The 18849-nt window shown below is 34.2% G+C and overlaps 1 protein-coding gene across 1 annotated transcript in view; it reads left to right on the top strand.

Annotated features, from left to right (window-relative positions):
- CSMD1 (CUB and Sushi multiple domains 1) overlaps positions 1-18849 on the top strand; it is a gene marked incomplete at both ends in the record, with an annotated part of 1059366 nt that overhangs the window by 932548 nt on the left and 107969 nt on the right. The window contains 3 exons of the mRNA XM_084202054.1: positions 956-1072; positions 4906-5115; positions 16641-16829. Of these exons, the coding sequence (XP_084058180.1) occupies positions 956-1072; positions 4906-5115; positions 16641-16829 (516 nt within the window). The remainder of the gene's footprint in view (positions 1-955; positions 1073-4905; positions 5116-16640; positions 16830-18849) is intronic.

Here is an 18849-nt window from a genome sequence, read left to right as displayed (position 1 = left end):
AAAACATAACTCTCCCTCTTCTCTCACCTCTAACACTTAAAATATTGATTTTTAGAGAATGCAAGCCAAAATCAGTACAATTATTACAGAAGACATTATCACAGTATCACAATTGTATTACCAGCTCATGGGTCAATTTAATGCCTAGCATGAAGACTTGCAGGCCTTAAAGTGATGATTTCTCAAATAATAAATATAAAATTACAATTGCAATAATAAGTATAAAATTACATGGATATGAAGTAGGAATAACTCCAAGAAATCAATTACAAAATTGCTTTCTTGAAGGTATTCTTCATATTTGTGTCCTAGCATATGTGTAAACTTAGCCACTTTTTTGTAGGTTGCTTCATGTATTTTTGTCTTAGCTTTACATCATCCAAAATGATGCAAATAGGTTTTCAATTTCCAAACATATGAATTTGCTGAATAGAAGCATACCAATAGAAAGCAAAGAATTGTTCTGTTATGCAGCAAGTCTATCTTCTTTCTGAATTAAAGCATACACTGTGGTAGGGTTTTTTTTTCCTTGCTTGTTTTTAAATGCAAGTGTATTTTTGGTTATATTGAGTAATAGATTTGTTGCTGCATCATGATTTGGGATCATAATTCAGTTTAATTCCAGATTTATCTGATTGTGAAACATATCTCAACGTAGCACCAGACCTTTTTAACAGTAATTGCCAAGATGAGACAATGGGTTGCCCGGTCTGTATATGCAACTACACATTTGTAGTTATATTATAGTGAACATATCACCTTAAGTAAAGATTTTGCTCTAAATTACATCCTTTTTTTTTTTCCTTCTTCATGAGGAGTGTTTTGAATATGATAAATTTTACTGCTTTTGGGTCATGGAAACAAAATGAAAAATCCATTTTGAATTAAGCATATTTCAAATACTAAGAAATAATATTAATAAAAGATACTGTGATTTTCTTTTTGTTTTTAATAGCTAAATGTGGTGGAACACTGACAAATATGGCTGGGGTGATCCTGAGCCCAGGTTTTCCTGGAAATTACCCAAGTAACTTAGATTGTACATGGAAAATTTTATTGCCTATTGGATATGGTAAGTAAACTTACATTGGAAGAGCAATTATTTGTAACCATCAGAATTAAATATACATATTTATATTATATTATATTATATTATATTATATTATATTATATTATATTATATTATATTATATTAAATATTTTACTTCAATATGGAGTAGATTTTATCCAGTGGATGTACTGTGAACCCTTACATAATTATTTGCTATATTTGAAATTAAAATGGTTGGCAATTTTAAAATGTGTCTTTGCCAGAGCAACTTGTTAGTAACTCAGCCTGTCTCAGAAACTGATTTCAAAGCAAATGAGATCTGTGGCAGGAAGGTATATCAGACGAAATAAATTGACTTCTAAATTAAATAATGGTGCTTTTTCATGCTTCAAGTGACTTTTTAAATAGTTGTCTTATGTTCTATAAAAATAGACAAAACTGCACTTCTAGCACTATGAATTTGGTTAAAAGCATTCTCAAACTGTATTTCAAATCCTAGATTACACTTGCCAGCTACGAATCTTTCTAGGTTTACATTAAAACTATTGTCATACTGTATGTTCATGTACAAAACAAAGTCTTCTATCTTTATCAGAACTGAAAGAGGAATAAGTTTTCTTGCTGTGAAACTTCATGTCCCATACTGTAAATCCAATGCCAATGATCAATAAGAAAAAATAATTTTAAAAACTCATTACTAAATTTACTCTTCCTATTTGAGGAAATGTGTTTCTTTTCCATATTCTCTATTTGTATTCATGAGAGGTATTTTTGTAGTGAGATGTCCTACTTTCATAGTATTTTACTAAGTTAGTCTGTAAGAAATACTTTGCTGCTGTTTAGGATAGTGCCCTTTATCAGTGAACACCTGGTAAAACTAATCCATCAAAATTGGATAGCCTTAGTAGCCTTAGATATGCTTATAGATGTAGGAGAACCACCGACAAAACATCCTTCACTAGGTTAGACATTCTCCAGCTACATTTGTGGGAAATATAAATGATAAACAATGTCATCCTAATTAGGTTATTACAATACTGCCTTTGAAAAATCCTTCATATGTCTCAGAGTTGCTCTTTTCCATGTAGAAGTAAGCTTTTCCATGTAGAAAATGCTTCATGAATTAATTGCACAGGAGCATCTTGTATCCTGTTATTACTTCTCTCACTTCTCTGAAAGTCTCTGGTGGTATTAATTCTATAAATAGAAAAGACAATAGTTTTGTTTAGTAAGGGTTTTAATGCATACAAGGTGTTTATAGCACTGATCTATCATTGCCTTCAAAAATACTACAAACGACATTTTTTACCACCAAATTCCATCAGTGATATTTTTCCCCAAGTATTTGTTACATAATCCACATATAATATCTTTATATCATGTTTTAAAATTGTAATTGATGTGATCTTTCCCAAATTACTTCTACTTGGATATTATTTTAATTAGAGGTGTAAGCTTGTCTACTGAATAGCTGTTTGTTTACATATATTCTATTGTATCAAAAAAAATGTGTGCTTGAACAAAGCCTAACAATAAAATTGTGGGAGCTAAATGTGTCCCAAATATAGTGCTCTCTTCATTACATGAAAATATATATGTCATTTAAAAAAAGACACTACTAAAATCAAAATATATTAAAATAGAAAATTTATATTTTTCAAGGGAGTTGTTGGGATTTTAAAATGATCTTGTGTCACTGTGAATTAATTAACATTTATAAAAATAATTACCTCAGCTTGGAATTTTATTTATTCAGAGTACATTCAAGTGAGAGAGGAAGTGCTGTTGAGATTCAAGCAGAAAGTAATATATTTATAGTTTGACCAGATAATGATTTATTTTCTGTACGTATCAGTTTTATTCCATGTAATTTTATGTAAGAAATTTTTTAGTGTAGAAAAATTCTTCTGTGACATATCAAATTGATATTTACAAATTGTATAAACTTGGATTTAAGGCTTGAGGGGATACATACAGTTTGTTCTCTAATTGAAATGAGCACGTTTGAAACTGCTTTAGGTAGTCAATTTTTTTTTAAATTACCTTTAAACCTACTTTTATACTTTTAAAACACGCAGCTGTTCTATACTGAATATATACAACTAGACATAAAAATTCCTTCTCAGAAATTAAATTAGAATGATTCAGTTTTAAAGGTACTCCATGGCTCATCAGAGAATAATTCATAACAGTAGATTACTTTTATTCAAATACATAAATAATGTTTGGGGTCTATGCAAGTATGCCAGATTTGATTATCTGCTTGTCACTTTCGCAATTTAGGTATAATATTAAGTGGCTGCTCAATTCTTTATCATTTCTATGGTGCTGACATCCAGTCTCTGTTGGGAACCACTAGCCACTGATACTGAAGTCAAGATGTTTCCAGGCTGCTTGGTGCCCTACCTCCTCTCAAATCCTGAGGGCACTGCAAAATAAGTGACTCCATTCAAGTTAGACTAGCCATATCAAACATCATACAGAAATAACTGATATTATGACTCTGATATGTTTGGTTTGTACCCTTCTATTGATGGCACTGTATAAAGTGTTATTCAGCAGCTGAAATACTTGTTTTCATAATTCTCACTTTGCATAGGTCAGAGAAGGCACTGGAACTAAATATCCCATACTTTTACAAGTGTTCTCTACAACCCAGTTTATTTGGTAGCTTATTTAATTTCTCTTGTAGAAAAAAAAAACCTTTTTTATACCATTGATTCAATCTTAAACCACAGAGGTGAAGAAATCAGCTATAAACAAGACTGAGTGCATTACCTTGGTAATCTATTACTCTGGTAATTAATCTGTAATGTTCTCTTGTGGAATGAAGAATATGTCTCTACTGCTAAGTAAGAATGTCAAGCAGAGTTAAGGCATTGACTTTTTCTACACTGCTTTGCTGGCTCATTCAGCAGTTCTGTTTTGTTCTATTACAGCTGGTTCTTCATAGTCTACCAGAGCAAAGTTGGGGCCAAAAAGTGCAGTTGCAAGGTACTTGGCGCTAGGTCTCCAAACCAGGGATTCATCCCTCATTTCTGTTTTGATATGATACATACACGTGGTTTAAGACTGGATTTCAGGTCCTTAATCCACAGGAAGTAGTGCCAGAAATTCAAAACAGGTCTTCCCATGAGATTATGCTTATACTTCCAACTGTTCTGCATGTTTTGAATATTGAAAAGCCTTGTTCAAGCACCTGATTCTTGGAGAGGGTCTGTGGTAAATTGTCTGAAGTCCCTGTCTCCAATCTAGAGTTCAGTGCATCTTATAAGGGCTGCATATGAGGTAAAATGGCTCCAAAGACAAACTGTCCCAAGCTAGATGGAAAAGGAAACAAATAAAGGTGACCCAGAGCAGGAAAAACAAGGTAGAGTAGATAGCTGGAACTAGGCAGGTAAACTTCTGCCTCAGAAAATTCGCTCTGTAAGTAACCTTGCTGATGCTGAGCCTCTGGGAGAGGCCTTGGCCCAGCTAGAGGGATGCACTTGGGATGGCAGAGTCCCAGCCATACCATGGTACAGCAGGATTTGTGATTTGCCCCTCCCTTGAGTCTTTCTGTTGATTTGTTTAGAAATATGAAAAATCCCTGGTGTTGACTTTGTGTCTTTATAGCTTACTCTAATTTGTCCCTTCATGTGTGATTATAATATTTATGGGTAACCAAAAAATTAGAAACTCCAACTCTTTTAATACTTATCAGCTATTTCTTTAATTCAAGCATCCCACTTTGAATGGTGACTAAAGTACAAATATAGTAACTGTAACAACTATTATAATTTTATTTTTATTTACATGCTTTACTATTAAACAACATGAGTTATAAATTTTTTCTTCCTTTCTCAATGCTACAGGTGCACACATTCAGTTTCTGAATTTCTCCACCGAAGCAAATCATGATTTCCTTGAAATTCAGAATGGGCCTCACCACACCAGTTCTATGATTGGTCAGTTTAGTGGAATGGAGCTCCCATCACCCTTGCTAAGCACTACTCATGAAACACTTGTCCATTTTTATAGTGATCACTCAGAAAACAGGCAAGGATTTAAGCTGACATACCAAGGTAAGGATGAATTAGCACAATGATCCTTATATGTTTTGTATATATTATATAGCATTTTAAAATCTGTAGATTTTTTAATAAATAGGTTGGAATTTTTAAAATTGAAATTATTTCGAGTTGAAATCTTTGTTCTATTGATGTACAAGCCTGAGAAGAAGGTGATGTTATTTGCCAAAGGTCACTCAGCTAACAACCCTTTCCATTCTATTAAGTTATGCCATTACCAATTCATACTTTTTTCCCATTTGTATAATCTTTCTATGAGTAATGTAAGGGTAACAGTTATTTTAAATATTCAGGTGAAAAGTTTTATAATTTCCTATATTATGTATTTGCAGACTAGACCCCTATGAAAATTACCAGGAAATGAAAAAACACCAGATAATACATTCTATATCCATTTTTAAACACATACAATCAGTATTTGAAAATGTGAACTTTTGGTGGTCATTTACTGTTGGCTTTTTTCTTAATCTTCATTGTTTGTTGCTTGTTTGTTTTCCCACTAGTGACAATAAAACATCATTAGTTTGGGCATATTTTTGAACTGTTAAAATACTCTTACTATCAACAGTTGAGCACTATTACAGGAGCTGAACTGTTTAACACAATGGAATGGCTGGTTTAATTTTCGGATATCTGTGAGGGAATTCATGCCACCTTATTCAAGGATCTTAATTTGGGTAACTTAATTATGTGTTGGGGGTTAGCAGCAGTGGGCAGTTAAACACCACCCAACCACTTGCTCACCTCCGACCCTCCCCAGTGCGACTGGGGAAGAGGAAAGGAATACGTGGAGACAAGGATACGTGGAGACAAGGATAAAAAAGCATTGTTTAACTGGTGAAGGATAAGGTGAAGTAGGGAGGAAGAAAATAAAAGTGATGCAAAAGCAACCATTCTCCATCTCCCACAGGCAGACTGATGCTCAGCCAAAGATGGCTAATGTCTCTAGTCCCCCTCTTTTCTCTTTTGTTGCTGAACATGATTTTATGTGGTATGGACGATCTCTTGTTAGTTCAGGTCATCTCCCTGGTTGTGTCCTCACCCACCCTGTTGTACATTTCCAATTTATTTACTGGCAGAGCACAGTGGGAAACAGAGATGGTTTTAATGTTGTTCAGCAAAAGCCAGGACATTCCTGTGTTATCAGTATTCTTTTGGCCACAAACCGAAGATACAGCACCATATGAGCTTCTTTGAGGACAGTGAACTCGATAATTTCCAGGTCCAGTATAGCATTTATTTACATACACACACACATAGAAATTTATAGCTAGATCAGATCTGTGGAGTCAATGGACAGCGAGGAAGATTCCAAACACCTGAATTAGACTGATGCTCATAAAGCATGCCCACAAAGAAATCATGACTCTCTGCCATCTGTAGAATTTTTTCTGTCACATAGTCCTATAGTATGGAATATTTCACATCACACCCACCTAGTCTTAGTTTCCTTCTGAGCAGTCAAAAATAATTGTGATTGTCAAATTACAGAAATGACAAATAAGTAAAATACAAAGCCATATGATATATTTTCAAGTAGTCCTTGTTCTGGTTCTATTTAGTGTGTTATTCCTTGCCACAACAAGTTCTTCCTTACTTACAGCATTTTCTGCCCTGAAACTTGTAGCTAAAGCATATGTTGTTTGTAGACTCTACAACATGTTCTTCCAGAGGCAGTGTTGCAGCTTACACAACAAGTGCATAGTTTTATTACTCTTTTCTTCTATTCTTCCCTTTCTTACTTAGTCAAGTAGGATTGTTTGGTCTACTCTGAAATAAATGGGAATGTGATGAAGAGGACATGATACAAAAGGAACTGCTATTTTTTTCATTCATTCTAACCATCTCTTGTTAAAATCAGTTGCTTTTTAGATAAGTTGCATGCTTTTTACTTCTCCCACTTGCTATTTGTCAGCTGTCAACAAAACTATGATCATGAGTGCCTCAATGACAATGTAAAATTTTATCCTATTGTGTAAACATTGGAAAAGGAACTTAAATCCAGAGCAAGATATTATGAAATATTACATTTTCGCATTACATGGGGCTTATAATAAAATATTTTTTAAATGATGAAGATTGTGTTAGCAGTTTTCTCAAAATAAAGAAAATGTCAAAAAACTATTATTCATTGAAATTCAGAAACTTGTAGTAGTATTTTCCAAGTACTTATAGAAAAAATCCAGAAAAAGCATTAAATTCCCAACAATAGTAATAATTTGATAAGACTTTTCATAGCTAAGTTATAAGTCTAATAGTTATAATAGTAGAACCAAAAAAAACAGAACCAAGAAAAAGATACAGTTATTAAGTGATATTTGTGCCATTCTGATTTCAAATAAAAAATATAAGTAGTATTTATCTCATTTCACAAAACATGTAGTTATGGTTATATTTGCACTATCAAATGCATATACATTCATCCAGTTTTATACTCCCCATCAGTGAAAAGCAATTTCTGCTGTAAAGATAACTCAAGCATTTCATTTTTATGTATTACTCCTTACCTATATAGTACTTTAATGTATGTATATGTGTGTGTATGAATATATGTATGTATATTAAAAATTTATTGGTTAAAAAAATTTTAAAAAACCTGACAACATTATCCACTTCAATTAAAAAAATCAACTTCTGGAAAAAAAATGAGTTATTCAAAAGATATTTATGATTTATTGGGGTTTTTTCCCTAATGTGGAAAGTTGGTAACATGGTTGTGTTCAATTTTTAAGTGATTAGGACATACCAGCTTAGCTCACTCTATTGAATTTATAATTTACTTGTGTTCTGTTTTCTATCCACTTCCTTTTCTTCGTTGTGCAAACAGATATGGGACTTTTCTTCTTTAAAAATTAATAGTCTTGCATGTGCTTATTTTTCTTCACGAAGCAGCAACTCTGTTGCCTCTGAGATCACAGATTACACTAGTTATTTCTACTGAGAAGATCTAGCAATTCTATGGTCATCATATATTATAACTTCATATTATTAAACTAAAATAACTTGCTCAGCATCATTCAGAACATATAGGGAATTGAATACTCAATTAGATATCCATAATCTATGAACTTTGGAAAGTATTGTTTCAGTATATTACCTGTTCTTCTCTGGCCTTCTGAAAGAAAATGCCAGTGGTTTACAAATGAGCAATTTTATTGTCTGCTTTATTTTGTATCATAAAAAGCATATGTTAGTTTTCATAACTGACTTTCCTTTTCCTGTTCCACATTTGTTGCCCTTGATACTTAGTTATCTTTTCTGATGGATTATCTCTGGATTTTCCTACTCTTTTTAGTATTCTGTTTCTCAATTACTCCCTCCTAGACTACCTGCAATTGCTGAAACTTGAATTAAAAAATAATTCTTTATTACTCCAGTATTACTCTTTGCCTTGTCCTTTCTTCCCTATTAGAAGTGTTCTTTTCCTTTCAGTAAACCAAATGTCATATGAATCGTAGCCTGATTTCCTTCGATGATGGAATTTAGCATTGTTGTATTGTCTAGACGTCACCCTTCTGAGTATATCTTTGTTATACAATTTTGAAACCATTGGGTCAATTTCAGTCAAATCTCACAGTTCTGATATAAAGGCCTTGTTAAATAGAACGATGCAGCATTACTCCATAGATACCAATTCAGTTTGGCTTGCTGGCTACCAAGTCAGAATATTCTTTGTCACAACTCAATTTGATGTGCAATGTCTTCCCTAACTGCTATTCATGGTATATAACTTTGGGAGGGAAATGAAATATGAGAGATTGGTATGGGTGTCACATTCAAAATCTTCTTATGGGCAAAAGGAGTACTGTTATATATGGAAAGCTAAGAATTTATTTTTAGTCCAATAGATGCCCACACAGTTAAATTGTCCACTTTTGAGGTTTCTAGAAATGAATTTGCAAAGCAAAGCAAATGGAGCTGAGCTCCTGACATCTTTATGCATCTGACCAGATGTTTTTATTCAGACTGCTTCTAATTTATCTCATTTCAGGATGTCCTAATATACTATAATTGGGAAAAAAAAAAAAGTTTTATAAACAAAAAAACTCAATACTTTTCTAATAGTGAAATTAATTTAATTTACCCTTAAAAAAAAGAAGAATGGGCAAAAAGAATCCATAGTTACAGTCACATTTGCCAAATCCATTCTAGTTGGTGACTTTGTTGCATATTAGTGAATGTGTTACATATTAGGAGTGCCCACAAACTTGCATCGCTTAATTCTAATTTGATCTATTGTATTTAAATTACACTCTAAGGGATTTATGATTAAATGCAGGGTTTTTTCCTGTTTGGTACTAAATTCAGTTCAATTCAAGGACTGATTTTTTAGGTTAAAATGATTGCCTTTTCTGCTAACCAGAATACAATAACAAGGGCACTGAGGTAGCAGACTTTTTTTGCCAGGTAAATACCTTTTTTGTAGATACCAATCTAAAAATAAAGAGAGATAGGTGAAGGCTTTGCTGATTCAATCAAGCTTGCATGCTATAAAAAAAGAAGCTTTCTAGAGATCTTAGCATTTTATGAAGGATAAGGTTTTTTTGATAATCCTTCATCTCAAGGGAAAGCAAAGAATATGAACATTGTAGAGTGAATTATGAAACTAATTATTCTATTTCTCAATTTTTCTACTGATTTTCCAAAGGCAGAAAAATGGTTATGAGATTGAATCTTAATATAGCTTGGGATTGTACTCTGAACACGTTATTTTTGGAAAGAAGAAAAGTGAATGCACACTGAGAACTGTAAAATACTTTATATCCATACTTGCAGGGATCTAGTGCTGGTCCTTGAGCCCATGAATTCTCACAGGACAGGATTTGAGAATATAACCTAAATCACTTAGGTACTGTGTATTTCTGAATGCATTAAAAAGCTTTGTCTCCTTAGCAGAACCCTGGGGAAATTACAGCTCTCAGCACCATTGCTGATCAGATTCTTATTGGTTTATGCTCTGATATATTCATGTTCTCTTTTCCCTTCAGCTTTGCAATTGCAATGCATTGGAAATGGTGGCCATTCCATGGTGTTAAAGACGGATTGCTAAATCTCTGTGTGTTGTGGAATCTGTTGTTTCACTTGCAGCAAGAAGGAAGTTCACAGTAATGGCCTGTTGAATTATTGAAAGAAATTAGATTTTTTTTTTTTTCAAGATAATGAAAGTCCTGATTTCAAAGTCCTGTTTTTTTAAAGAGCAACATTTAACTTTACTTACATTTTTCTACTGTTGAAATAAGTGTCATAGAGTTTAGTTTAAAAAGAGAAGCATTGAGAAAGACTGTCTTTTCTTGTGAGTGTTACAGTTTTGCCACCTATATAGAACAGCAAGGAGAGGAAACAATCACAAATACTTAGAGGAACATTTCTATGTGTCATTTGACTGGTGATCTTGAGGTTCTGAGACCCCCATATATGTCAAATCTTGATACCTGAGATATAAACCATCTCTGTCCACTAGGTCTGAGAACAGTCACAGAAGTCTGAGTGTCAAGCTGTTATGCCAGGTCAGAAGAAAGAAATAGCTTTTATGGCCTTTGAGGGATTCATAACAAAATTTAGTGCACAGAAGAATACAGTTAGTCTAATGGTTCATAAGACATATTTGTGGGTTTTAATTCCTGTCCATATTAATGTTACCTTAGCTTTTAATATTTATGGAACATCTTTTTTTTCCCCACATAACTTTCCCTTTAGGATTAAAGCTTCTTTAAGGGAAGCAGAATAAATGTTTGATTTGTATTATTTTTACTATGGAAGTCCTAGTTCCTATTATTAGGACTGTAAGATTATTTTCAGTCTGCTCTGAATTTCAATATAAGATAAAGCTGAATATGAAGTAAGAATCTTACTCTCATATATTTGAGAGTTTGAGCAATATGTCCACAGAAAAATGTGCTAATTACCATCCCTTTCTTCCCCAAACACTCATGCACACACAAAACATGATTTAAATGTGTTTAATCTGATGGCCTTTAGCTGTAAAAAAGATAACTATGATGGAGCTTCTGAGTCTTAGGAATCATGGAATGAAAAGGGGATTGTTGAAAAGTTACTGTATTTCTAAAATGGTTTCAAACTATGCCCTAAGGCAGGAATGCTAAAGGAAATAAAACACAAGTCTTTTGAGGGCCTTGTAGCAAATTATTTTATAAATCATTAATTATGTTTCGTGATTCTAGTCCTGAGTCATGGCATCTGAAAGATAATGTTCTTTGGTGCCTACAACACTAAACTGAGGTTCCAGATCCCCAGTCCTATCCCGTGCTCCAGTAATTTGCATCCTGGACTTCCATAAAAAGAGGCATGGCCAGCAGATCAAGGGGGGTGATTCTCTCCCTCTGTTTCTTTCTCTTGAGATGCCACCTGGAGTGCTGCATTCAACCCTGGTGCTTCAAGCACGAGAGGCAGGCCCTGTTAAAGTGGGTCCAGAGGAAGACTACAAAGTAAAAAGCGGGCTGGAGCACCTCTTTTGTGAAGAAAGGCTGAGAGAGTTGGGGTTCAGCCCAAATGAGAAGGTTTCAGGAAGTCTTTATTGTGGCCTTTCAGTATTTAACAGGGTCTTTTTAAAAATAAGAGACTTTTTACCAAGGCCTTTAGTGAGAAGGGTCAGTAGTTTCAAATCAAAATATGGTAGATCTAGATTGGACATAAGGAACATAAAATGAGGGGGGTGAGACACTGAAAAAAGAAAAGTTGTGAATCCCTGAAGGTCTTCAGTTAGATGGCATATCTTCAGTTTAGATGGCACTTTTAGCAATCTGGTCTACTGAAATATGTCCATGCCCATGTCAGGGAAGTTGAAACTAGCTCAACTTTAAAGGGCCTTTCCAAAAAAACTCATGGCAGGCCAGTCTAGTTTGAGAAGTGGATTTTTTTTATTGAGTCAGTAGTTTTACACACCATGATACTGGAGGAATGTACAATAAGCCTAAATGAAAGTTTTAAGTGAGCTAATTGTGAGCTCTCCTAGCATTTGAGTGATTGCATGCTCAATTCCCTGCTAATACCATTTTTCTGTAAAGCAATTATTTCCATGTCTAAGTGTTACAGAGGTATGTGGCACTTAGAAAGCCAATAAGACACCCTAGTGCTTTAAGATGGCAAATACATTTGAACCATAACAACAAGGTAGCAGAGAATCAATTACATTTTTTTTTGTGATTTACAATCTTTTCTTATCAGTGGAAAATATACTCCACAAATAAATGACAAATGGCTATATGAGATAATTTTAAAATTCAAGTATTTGACTGCTGCTAGTATTGGAATGAAATCTATTTCTCAGATTTCCTTTACATTTTATTTCAGGCTCTCACTAGATTTTTTTGTCTGCAATCAAATGGAATTTCAGTTTGTAAAGCTCAGTAGCAAACAAATCTTTGGCCATGACACTCATAAAAAGAGTTTTCTATTGCAAGGTGTGACATCAGGATTTGTTGGCAGTATTTGTTAGTCATGACTACTGAATAATGAATTGCTCTGTTAAATCAGGGGTTATTGCATATATCAAAAGAACAAAGAATATAATTAATATTTATGTTAAAACTATAAAACATTTCCTGAGTGACCTGTAAATCATAATATCATAGTCACACGGATCCCCTGACCAATAATTTATGAGTCATCTATATAATTTATACAAGCAGAGTATGTTAAAATTTTATACCTTATTTTCTGAAATAACAAATAGCAAAACAAACAGTTTTACTCTGCTCATGTGCAAGTGCTTTCACCCCTAACTGACTGACCTTCAAATTTACGGTGATCTGCTTTAGGCACAGGTTCTCCTCTTACAAAAACAAATACCAGAACAAACCCCCAAAATTTCTGTATGTATCTAGTTTGCCTTATTTACAACAGACAAAAAGGATATGCATTTCTCAATAAAGAGTAGCTAGAATTTTAAAAGGTAGGCTTTGGTTTTTTTTTTTATTTACAATCCAAATGACAGTATGGGATGCTGTTAACAAATCTATGGGGCCTGACAGGATTTATCCAAGTGTCCTCAAAGAGCTGGCTGATGTAATTGAAAAATCTTTCTCAATTTTTGAGCAGTCTTGGGAATCTCGAGAGGTCCCAGCTGACTTGAAGCTGGTCAACATTGTACCAGTTTTCAAGAAGGGCAAGAAAGGGGACCCCAGAAACTACAGGCCTGTCAATTTCACTTCAGTGCCTGGTAAACTTATGGAGAAGCTTATTCTGGAAGGTATTGAAAAACACCACAAAGACATTGCAATCATTGGTCACAGCTAGCACAACTTCATGAGAGGGAAGTCTTGCTTATCAAAGCAGGTTTCCTTTTATGACAAAACAACCCTCTTAGTGAATCATGAGAAGTCAGTGATCTTCTTGGATTTCAGGAACACTCTTGATACTGTTTCTTACAGGATCCTTCTGGGCAAAATATCCAGCACACAGCTGCATAAACACATTGTGTGATGGGTGAGCAACTGGCTCATGGTTTGGGCACAAAGGGTGACAGTGACTGGGGTGACATCAGACTGGGGACCTGGCACTAGTGAGGTCCCACTGGGCTCCATCTTAGGCCCTCTGCCCTCCCACATCTTTGTAGGTGACTGGAGGGATGGAAGGAATACTAAGAAAGCTGGCAGATAAAATAAAACTTGAAAGAGCTGCTGACTCCTCTGAAGGCACAGGGGCCCTGCAGAAAAACCTCAGCAAATTAAAAGATTGGGCAATCACCAACCATCGGAAGTTCAACGAGGGAAAGTGCTGGATTTTTCACCTGAAATGTGCCAACTCTGGCTTTACAGACTGGCTGGGGAAAGAGATGCTGGGAAGCAATGCCTCAGTTAGGGACCCTGGGGTCCTGGTCAGTGACAAGTTGAACAGGAGCCAGCAGTGCCCTGGCAGCCAGGAGGGCCAGCCCTGTCCTGGGGGGCATCAGGGACAGCATGGCCAGCCAGGCAAGGGAGGGGATTGTCCCACTCTGCTCTGCCTGGGGCAGCCTCACCTTGAGACCTGTGTTCACTTTTGGGCACTGCAAAAAATGAAAGTTTTTAAACTATTAGAGAGAGTCCAAAGCAGGGCAGCAAAGAAGGTAAAGGGCTTTGAGGTGAAGCTGTATGGGGAACAGCTGAGGTCCCGTGGTCTGTCCAGCCTGAAGGAGATTGAGGAGAGATCTCATTGCAGTCCACAACTTCCTTATCACCTGCTGACTGATGCCAGAACCTCCTTCCTGAACCCAGATCAGCCACCCTTCTGCGTAACTACTCCCAGTTTGTATACCAGGCATGATGTTCTATGGTATTAAACATGAAACATCCCTCTGGTCAGTTCAGGTCAGTTGTCCCAGCTATGCTTCTTCCTTTTTTTGTTGTTTGTTTTCTTTTTTTTTCCTTTTTTTTGCATACACCTCACTGGCAGAGCATGAGAAAAATTTTTTAAAAATTAGATGAAATTAACTCTTCCCTAGCAGAAACCAGGACAATACCCACCTCCTATTCCATATAATTTTTGTCAAGCCATGTTTCAATACTCGCTAATATCCCATCACCTTCCCTAATTATTTCTTTGGATACATATACACACAGTCATCACTTCCTTAGTCTATGGAACACCTCTGTCAAATCTGTCAGGATTTCCTCTCTCACCTGAGTGGTTCCTGTCTTATCTTTTTTATGTAGATCGGTGGGAGAGTTTTTTGGTTTTTCCCCTGAAACTGATTTCTAGTACTAACTTCAAAAATTCTGAGACTGTGTTAAGTTCTTTCAAAACATAATCTATGAATACTGTATTTCAAAATTTAAACAATAAGGAAGGATGGTAGTCATCTCCTCAAAAGGTTCTACAATCAAAGTTTCAATATTTCAGTGCTTGCTGTCATTGTTCCAAAACATTGTTGTAACTGTTGGACAATGCATTGCTACATCTTTAAAAAAAAAAAATCTGTGAGATCCTCTGACCTTCTGGAATAATTTCTATTCTATTTTTAATATAATTTGCTAAATAGATTTTTATATAGTTTAATATTTCAGTCTTGATACAGTACTCTTCAGAGTCCTGTACTCTTAAATAATCTTTCTGCTACTCTGTTTTGTATAAAGATGTTGATAATGATTAGTACTACACAAATGATAGCAGGCGTAATAATAACAACATTAAAAATTATTGAGCCATTAGTAGATTTAGGACAAAATTTAATGAACCACAATTTAGGTAAAATAAACCTTTTTGTATTTCCTTACAGTAGCAATTAATTTTTATTTTTAGGTTTTTAATTTATTTTCTTAATTTTTTGTTATTTGAGAGAAGGGGGATCTGATTTTTTAGAGGATTTCAGAATATTTCTAGTACCATTACATCTTTTCCAATTTTCTATTGTTACAAACACTGAATTCTGGATTCACTGAAAGAATTAGGGAAAAGAAGAAGGCTCTCTCAACGTAAATCTTTTTATTGCACAGCATGACAGTAATTAGCAATGACTAAAAAACTTATTGCCAGTTTTTGTACTTCAGTAAACCAATTAAGTACAAACTTCGCTTTAAGTAAGCAGTTAAGCATATCTAAAATATATGTTTAGCTTAGTCTTGCTGAAATGGCTTGTTTAAATAATCTATTTCAGAATAATAACTATACACTTCTAAGATGAACATGTTCATATTGTAAAGGTTAACTTTGAAAATTTAACAAAATACTTTGTTCAGGAATAAGTTCATCATATTTTTAGAGCTTGCACTTAACAACACATGTGAATACAGAGCACACTGGTATTAGTATTCTTGTTTGAACTTTCTTCTAACAGAAGTGTTCCTTAACTGAAATTGAGGGCTCAAAAGGAGGAGGGCCCTCATCCTTTTAACACTGGTTTCTTAAATGGAAATTACTTACTATCCAATCTGTGTTAAATTGTTTGCAAATAATCCTGCATAACATTTTTATAAAACAGTCTTTTTATTGCTTCATATGGAGTTGCTTACATTAGCTTTGTATCTTAGTAAATGGTATTAATGAAAGCTTCTTCTGAATTTTCACCACACTGATTTTTATGAATTAAATGTATTTCATTGAATAATATTTTGATGTCCTCCAAAAGACAGAACATTACATGAAATATGCTAAATCATTAAAGCAATTTTTTGCATGGTGATATATCTAAAAGGACCATTCCCTTTGCAGGTATTTGTAATTTTTTTTACATCTTTATGGTGCTCTGTTGTGTTAAAGTCATTCATTAATTCTTTTAACTTCTTTAGGTCACAGGACTTTTGGGCATAGTTTAGCATATATATTAAAAATCCAATGGATTGTGAAAATCTTCCATTTCATAAAGTTTTAAGGACTTAAGGATTTTGTTGTACATTACAAAAATATTTTTGTACAGTCCAAATGGATGATTTATTTCTTGTTATGTGTTAATCTCTGAAAAACTGGAGCTTGGCACTCTAGAGTTTACCTATGTTGAATGCATTACAGATTTTATATGAATATGTACTTCCTAATGTGTTGAGAGCTGATTAAGAAAAAAAAAAAGTACTTCTGTTCTCTTCCAGCTTACGAGTTACAGAACTGTCCTGATCCTCCTCCTTTTCTGAATGGCTATATAGTCAACTCAGATTACAGTGTGGGACAGTCGGTATCATTTGAATGCTATCCTGGATATGTTTTGAGGGGGCAGCCTGTTCTCACTTGCCAACATGGAATCAACAGAAATTGGAACTATCATTTCCCCAGATGTGAAGGTAACTTTCTGGTAGTACCTTTGCTTCAGAACTCACAGTACTTTCTGATTTTTCTTTACTTGTTTGGATGCCTGTACATAATGCAGCTTTTTCTGAAGAACAGTGCCTTTATCCTAATCTGTAGTGTAGGCAGATAAAGGCAGAATATTATGTGCTTTATAAATAATATATGTTTTATGAATCTTGTTCCTCGGTAGTGATTTATTGTTCCTGTTAATATCTGCCAGTTGTATTGATTATGAGAGCTCGTGATACTGCCAGAAATGATCTTAACCTCTACGTGAAAGACTATTTAAAGAAGATACTTTTACTCAAAAGCCATTAAGTTATGGAGACACCTTTATAAATGTTTTGGAAGAAAATACCAAGTTATTCATGCTAAAAGTTCACTATAAACAGACGTAATATTTTTCTTCATGTTAAACATATGGTAAAGTTTTTGAGATATCAATTAAAAATTTATATAAAAGTGTAAAGTGTTAACAGTTGATGTTTTAATAATTTGTTAGAAACCTAGCCAGAGTTCAGCACCTCATACTTATATTTTAGCGATACCAAAGGGCATGCAACCTTCTATATTTTCTTATTCCTTTTTAATCCCTATAGAAGCATATTTCCTAAAATACATGAAGTTGTATAATAGAAGAAGCAGATTTTTATGGTATAAATCAGCATTTTCTGTTTTCTTAGATGAAACAAGAGTAAATAATATATGTTGTTTGAAATGATATGCAAGAAGTGAGTTAATATTTATAATGACATGAGGACAAAGTCATTATTACTTTTCCCTGTTCTCTCATCCATAGTTTTAACTGAGTGTTTTTATCATCATTTTCTAACTCAAAGAAGGAATTCCTCTACTACTGACATTTCTATAATTCACAAAGTACATTTGGCCTGGTTCCTGTGCATGTGAATCCTACCTTCCAAGCCCACCCACAGTCATCTATGTCTCCTCCACACAGCTGAGGAATGCATGCAACTCTGCTGTGTGTGGTTGTGTACATTTCTGACTAAACAGCAGGTTGCTTTCTGTTTTGACTGAGCATTGTTTTCTGTCTCTCACTTAGCACACTACTTGTTTTGCGGAAAATTCATCCACGTATGTTAAAGCTCCGCCTAGTACTGCTGAAATTATTCTTATGACATATGAATGTTTTTTATCTACAGGGAAAACAAATTTTTACTCTGGTTGCTGAAATTTGACAGTGGATCTGAGAGAGAAATCAGCAAAAGAATTAAATAATTTTTCTAGCTGTGACCAGTTTTCTTAGAAGTTTGAATCAAAAACTTTCTACAGGAGATTGCACATACTTTTGAAGACTGAAAATCTGTATATGGGAAAAAATAGATTAATTGGTAGTCAAGTAATCGTAGTAGAATCATATCATATAGTCATGCTCTAAGACTTTACTCCTGTGCAATCCTGTTGTCCTGATGACTTACTATAGATGTCTTGGTGTAATGCATGTAATTGTCAGTAAATTACTAACTGGATTTGGGTATCATTGGTGGAATTTTAAAAATGTTTACTGTCTTTCCATGCACAATATAATTAGGTGTAAAGGGGTATGAGAAGATATAGTATGGCGTTCCCGCATTTATAAATCAACATGTGGTCTACTGTTAGCATTTGACAGTTTAGAAGATTTGATTATACACTTACTCATTTCAAAAATCTCTGTTTCTTCATGTCTGTCATTCAAAGTGTAACTTAACAACATCATTAATTTAGAGTGATTTATTGATTCACACTAGAGCTATGTTTATCTTGTGTGAAATCTAACCAGTTATTTCTGTTTAATGTCATGTTTTCTGTGATTTTTAAAGATCTTTGGAGAAAACCTAGTAACAGCTGGATGTATTACTTACTCTACCAGAGTTTTGTTACCTGAGACACTTTTTTTCTGACAAAACTTATTGATCTTCCTTGGCTAACAATCATATAAGAGAAATTAGACCGTCTTTACTGAGATGCAATCAATCTGCCTTCCATCTTGATATTAGAGAATAATGAAGG

The sequence above is a fragment of the Fringilla coelebs genome, assembly GCF_963513975.1.
Source record: "Fringilla coelebs genome assembly, chromosome: 3".
Lineage (NCBI taxonomy): Eukaryota > Metazoa > Chordata > Aves > Passeriformes > Fringillidae > Fringilla > Fringilla coelebs.
The sequence above is the reverse complement of the archived record's forward strand: the minus strand, read 5'-3'. Positions and strand labels throughout refer to the sequence as shown.